Source organism: Oncorhynchus gorbuscha, linkage group LG11 (genome assembly GCF_021184085.1).
Source record: "Oncorhynchus gorbuscha isolate QuinsamMale2020 ecotype Even-year linkage group LG11, OgorEven_v1.0, whole genome shotgun sequence".
Lineage (NCBI taxonomy): Eukaryota > Metazoa > Chordata > Actinopteri > Salmoniformes > Salmonidae > Oncorhynchus > Oncorhynchus gorbuscha.
The window spans coordinates 14,835,966-14,841,792 of record NC_060183.1 but is presented as its reverse complement, the minus strand read 5'-3'; the positions used below and the strand labels follow the sequence as shown (position 1 = coordinate 14,841,792).

General features: G+C 43.3%; 2 protein-coding genes across 3 annotated transcripts; one reads left to right on the top strand and one right to left on the bottom strand.

Annotated features, from left to right (window-relative positions):
* Positions 1-266: 266 nt before the first annotated feature.
* Positions 267-2,022, bottom strand: LOC124048144 (cysteine-rich PDZ-binding protein). Its single transcript, XM_046368617.1, has 5 exons — positions 1,873-2,022; positions 1,436-1,501; positions 1,290-1,344; positions 1,085-1,197; positions 267-962 (listed from the first exon to the last, which is right to left on the bottom strand). The coding sequence occupies exons 1-5, from the start codon at positions 1,886-1,888 to the stop codon at positions 898-900; spliced, it is 315 nt and encodes a 104-aa protein (XP_046224573.1). The 5' UTR covers positions 1,889-2,022; the 3' UTR covers positions 267-897.
* A 52-nt stretch (positions 2,023-2,074) lies between these two features.
* On the top strand, positions 2,075-5,827 carry LOC124048143 (phosphatidylinositol-glycan biosynthesis class F protein-like). Of its 2 annotated transcripts, none has more exons than XM_046368616.1 (6): positions 2,075-2,316; positions 2,517-2,776; positions 2,873-2,964; positions 3,061-3,177; positions 5,125-5,233; positions 5,340-5,827. In XM_046368616.1, exons 2-6 carry the CDS (start codon positions 2,549-2,551, stop codon positions 5,451-5,453), a joined length of 660 nt encoding a protein of 219 aa, XP_046224572.1. In that variant the 5' UTR covers positions 2,075-2,316; positions 2,517-2,548; the 3' UTR covers positions 5,454-5,827. The 2 variants fall into 2 exon arrangements, with proteins under 2 accessions (XP_046224572.1, XP_046224571.1); XM_046368615.1 differs by having other exon boundaries at positions 2,076-2,316; positions 2,514-2,776.

The following is a 5,827-nucleotide window of genomic DNA, read 5'->3' as shown; positions in this document are numbered from 1 at the left end:
AGAGATCCCACGTTCACGTGCTAGTCGGAATTAGGAAACTCAAGACATTTCCGACTAGCTAGCTGGTTGTAGTTATACATGTGCTGAGTTAAACCAGTTAGAAAGTCAGAAATCTCAGAGAAAACGACGAGCACGTGAACACGGCAAGACAGAAGAGGGTAATGACTCGTGATTATGCCTGCTGAATAAGACCATGTACACTGAACAGACATACTTGTTGTAAAGTTTTGGTCTTTCGTACACAAAGGTAATAAATAATCATGTCATTGTCGTTACATATTGAATATTTTAATGCACTCAAAAAACATACCACTTGATATAATTCACAAAGAATCAATGAAAGGAAACTCCTGTATCAGAGCAGATTTGACACAAAAGGAGAGAAACCATCAGTTCAGCTATTAAAACTAAAAGTAGCCTCCGATTTGGTGTGTGGAACAGTGCTGGCCACGTATTGCTGCTACAAAGCTGAAAATTATAGGAGCTTTACAACAGGGAGGGAAACCCTGCTCCACATCTGTCACACACACACACACACACACACACACACACACACACACACACACACACACACACACACACACACACACACACACACACACACACACACACACACACACACACACACACACACACACACACACACACACACACACACACACACAGAGAGTAAAAACCCCTTGACTGCAACTCTGCTATGAGTGTTTTAGACAGTCAGGGGGTCTGAACAACAGGATAAAGTCGTCATTCCTCGTGCACACCTTCCTCCCCCGCTATCTTCTCCTCGTGCACACCTTCCTCCCCCGCTATCTTCTCCTCGTGCACACCTTCCTCCCCCACTATCTTCTCCTCCCTCCCCTCTCCCTCTGGTCCTACTGGTGGCCTGTCAGAAGCCTGTCAGACAGAGGTCTGCTTGTAGTTCTTGGTGTCCAGAACCTTTTTCCCACACATGGCACAGATACCTGAGAAAGAAAAAGTGAGATAAGGGAGATTGTTATCAGGTGAAAGTGTCAAACAATTTGCTTCTGAAAGAGCGACCAAAATGTAATAAAACATGGTGTGTGTGCTTAGGTAGATATAGTACCTTTCTTGTAGGCACAGCCCTGGCAGTAGTGAGATCCTGATTGGTGAACAGAGCTCTTGCAGATTCTGCAGATGCCAAAGCCTGACTTTCCTGGCTTCCCATAAGGATCAAACCTGTTGACATAATCATATTACTGTAACATATTAATGACCATATACAACATCAACCAGCTCCCATCATTCAACAAAAACAACAACGGTCTTACCTGGCCTTCTTAGATGTCAGAGCCTTGTTCTCGTTCAGCTTCCGCCCACCGCTCTCTAATAAACATAATACAATACTGTAATGAATTATGAGTATCAAAGAATTCTAAACATCAGAATACAAAATTCTGTAACTACAATACTTTACCTGTAGTGTTTCTCGCACCATCCTTCCAGGTGTCTGGAGTTATCACCCTGCCCAGCTTCTTCTCACCTGAGAGAAAAAGAGAAGAGAGAGGACGAGGAAGAAAAGTTATGAAATAGAGGAGAAATTAAGAAAAAAGATGGGGCGAGATGGGAATTCATTGCTAGCTGCAGGAGTCACACAAGCACTTCTCGTTCGTTCTCGGATACACAATATGGCATGTTAATTACGTAGACTAAACAACAAAACAAGCCTTCTGCAATAGTTTCTAACGAGATACTGTTGCTCAGATTAACAGAATCAGCTAACGTTAGCTAGCCAGCTAACTAGCCAGAGTAAGAATACCTGCCATCGGCTAACACAGCATCGCTTTCTAACGTAAGCGTTATAACATGCTTTACGAACAGAAATTTGAATAATCCTGAAAAGGACGTACTTACAATTGTCGCAAACCATCTTTTCTTTGTTTAGACAAAAATCAACAATTTCGCTAAGAAATTGTACCTAAATGTGTAGCTCGGGTGTCAACAAAGATTGTAAACTTCCCGTTCATCTGGGACATCCGAATCTGATTCGTTGATCTCCCCGGTGGGGTAAATCCTTATTGGCTGCCAGATATGTCAGTCAATGTAGGGTGGGTCCAAGCATTTGACCTTGCCCGGCACCATGTTTACGGAAGTGAGTGAGTCTGATGAATGAACACTACATTATCGTCCGTGTCTATGTGAAATGTAGAAAAACTGTCACGTATAGTTAATTTGTCTCATTTAGAATAGTAGCTACTGTCATACGTCTTAGGATGAAGCTAGCTAGGCCACAAAAGCAGTAGCTAGCAGCCAAAAAACGTCAACGTCGCAACATCTCAGAAGCAAGAGGTTCTCAATGTAAGGCGATTCAGAATATCCACTGGCACTGCTTGTATCTTCCCTAGTTAGTATTTTTGTGCTAATAGCTGTTAATGTCTGCATGTTTTAACCATGCCTTTATTGTACAGGGGGTTGTGGACTCGCCATGTAACGGCTACGTCTTTTCCTCTCAGTCGATGTAACATGATACCATAATACCATATTTCCTATCTCAGTAGAGGTAGACCTGACCAGACCTCTCTCCAGCACCATGTGGGACCAGGAGATCAGACAGATGGCGTCCAGCCACGCCATCATGGCGTCAGGGGTGTTTATGGCGACAGTGGTGCCAGCGGTGCTAGTGCCAGGTTTCTCTGTGTACGGGACACACCTGCTGTGGCTGTACTCTGTTGCAGGGGCCGTTGCCGTGGTCAACATCACCCTGTTCTGGCTGCTGGGGGTCAGCTCCCCCACCAAGAAACACACTATCACCTACAAGGTACAGAGGCACACACACATCTGAGGTTATGATCAGTTTTATATCAGACCAGTAATGAACAGTTTAAGCTGATAATCTCCTCTTCTGCTCCCTCAGGTGTCTAGGTTGGTACGTTCCTGTCTCTACCTGCTTCTCTCCTGTCTGTTCTTCCACACTGTAGTGATCCTGTATGGAGCACCGCTACTGGAGTGAGTTCTGCCAATAGTATGTGTGTTTCCAACTGCCAAGATTGGGTGTGTCAGATTGTGTTGTAAGTCTGTTTCTGACTCTTTTCATTGTGTTAGGACTGCGTTGGAGACGTTCTCTCTGGCCGTGTTGTTGACCAGTCTAACCACTCTGCGGTGTGTCTGTGTCCTTGGGCCCAACGTCCAGGCTTGGATAAGAGTGTTCAGCCGACATGGGTACTACCTCTATCTACCTCTGACTCTCTCAATCTCATGAATTTCCTGATCCTCGTATTCTCTCTCTAGTCAAACTCTCTCTCCAACTAGGGCTGGGTGATAATTCGAAATTAGCGCAAATTTCCAAATACCTTTATCGCAAGAATCTAGGTTTTTCTGTTTTTCTGAGTGTTTGTCTTATTGGTCTCATCTCCTTCCCTCTGTCTGTGCTGTGTGCACGGTGCACCTTCCCACTTGCACATAGACACCAATCCCCTCCCCCTGTCACTCACAACAACAACAACAATGAAAGAGCATCTTCTTCCTCTCTGTCAACAAGCTGTTTCAACTCGCTATTTGCGTTTGAGGTTTGGTCCAACAGATTCGGTGATATGGACACCAAAACACATTGAGACATTATTTTATTGTAATAGAGAACTTCAACTTTGTAAAGGTACCTTTTTTATGTCTCAACTCCACAAAATGTAGAACAGAGCAGAGACTGGAGTATCAATGAACATGATTGTAAAAAATATACTGTATGCTCAGTTTCTTTCACGTGTGGCATTGTGGTACCACCAGCAGCATTTTAGCCAGACTGTTATGTGCTGTCTAGTCTGTGTTTTGTAAATGTGCCATGAGCATAAAAATACGTATTTATAGAAGGAACAGGCAATGTTGTTCAAACAGTTGGAGACCGACAGGCGGGTGTATTCATAACAGTTCAACTGTTCTACCTGGTTAGCAAGCAAATAGCTACAAGTTGGCTTTAATATAAATATAACGATTAGCTGGTTACTCACTAGCAGGTGGGCTTGTGCTTGAGAGATTGTTTATGAGACCTGTGTTCATTTCCTATACCTGCTACCAGAGGTTGGTCATTATTAGTGGTTGTGCATGGTTCAGCTTACATTTGTACCAAAATTTGAATTTTCAAAGACAGACTTGAGAGCCAGATAAGTGATTTATTGCAGCAACAACAACAAGCAGGTTAAACTATTTTGATCAACTAATTAAATTAGGGTTGAAGGCTTATATTTAGGCCTAGGTACAATTGTACCTGAATTCATTTGATTATTCCAGACTGTTTGAAATGTAGTGTATTGATAATTAATTGCGCAACAAAGCTTATTTAAAAAACGTAAAAATAAAAAGGTTTTTCGAGATGTCGAAAAATAGATTTTTAAGCCATGTCGCCCAGCTCTTTCTCCAACTCCTTTCTCTCTGCTGCTCTCCCTCGTATGTCCACTAGAAGGCAGTCTTTACAACGACATCATAAGCTTCCCAATGAAGATGCTTTGTGTGTTAAATATCGATATAGTGCCTATTGATAGTCTACACCCGCTTGAACTTTTGTCACATTTTGCTGGCTTAAAGTTAAATCTAAAAAGAGAGAAGAAAAAAATTATTCCTACAGATCTACACAACCTTTACTTTAAAAAAAACTAACTGAAACATAATTGGGTAAGTCTCAACCCACCTGAGTTAATACTAGATGGAAGCACTTTTATCAGTCATTACCACTGTTTATCATTTTCATTAAGATTCTACCAACTTTGCACAACTCTTAGGGCAACAAATATCCATAGATTTTGTCAACATCGCTCAGGCTCAGTAAATTTGGTTGGGAGTCATTGATGGGCAGCAGCATTTAAACCTAGTCTCTGATTTGATTTGAAAACAGATTTAAGTCGGCACTGAAACTAGACCACTCAGGAACACTCAGCACCTCTTAGAAAGCCATTATGGTGGGTCTTTTGCATAGAAATGTGTGTAATTGTTCCGCAGAAAAACAAAACCCTCTCATAGGATTACGTTTTCAGAAGGTAGGTTTTCTTATAACGTTTTACGTTTGCTCCTTTCATATTTCTGTTGATCCTAACAAACTCCCTAGTCCCTGCCTGTGACAAGCATACCCATAACATGATGCTGCCACCACAATACACAATAGTTGTGTGTGTATTTCAGGGCCATGTCGGTGTGGGACACATCTCTACAGATGGTGGTCGGCTGCAGTGTTGTCGGAGCCTGGCTAGGAGCCTTCCCCATCCCATTGGACTGGGACCGGCCCTGGCAGGTCAGAACACACACAGAGAGGCCATGAGAAGATTGACACAATTTCTTTCATATCAGCAAGCCATGTCTGTTCTACACATTGTTTTTCTATCTACAATTGTCTGTAGGTGTGGCCCGTCTCCTGCAGTCTGGGTGCAGTGATTGGTTACCTGACTGGGCTAGTCGCCGCCCCCGCCTGGATCCACTGGCACCGCAAACACCTCACGTACAAGATCAAGTGATGGACTGGGGAGAGAGTGAGTGAGGAAGTGATGGACTGGGGAGAGAGTGAGGAAGTGATGGACTGGGGAGAGTGTGAGTGAGGAAGTGATGGACTGGGGAGAGAGTGAGTGAGGAAGTGATGGACTGGGGAGAGAGTGAGTGAGGAAGTGATGGACTGGGGAGAGTGTGTTCATTTCTGTACGTGCATATGGTTTATAGGTCAGTCCTCCAGGCAGCTGATCCATTATCCCTGTAGTAATCTTGCTGTATTCCATTGGTATCTGAATATGTACTGGCCTGTTGGAGTGGACAGGCTCTCTCCTGTAAAATATGTTGCCTTCAAAAAAGATTCCAGACTTCCCCCTTTTGACAAATAAAGTCCTAGTTCTCTACA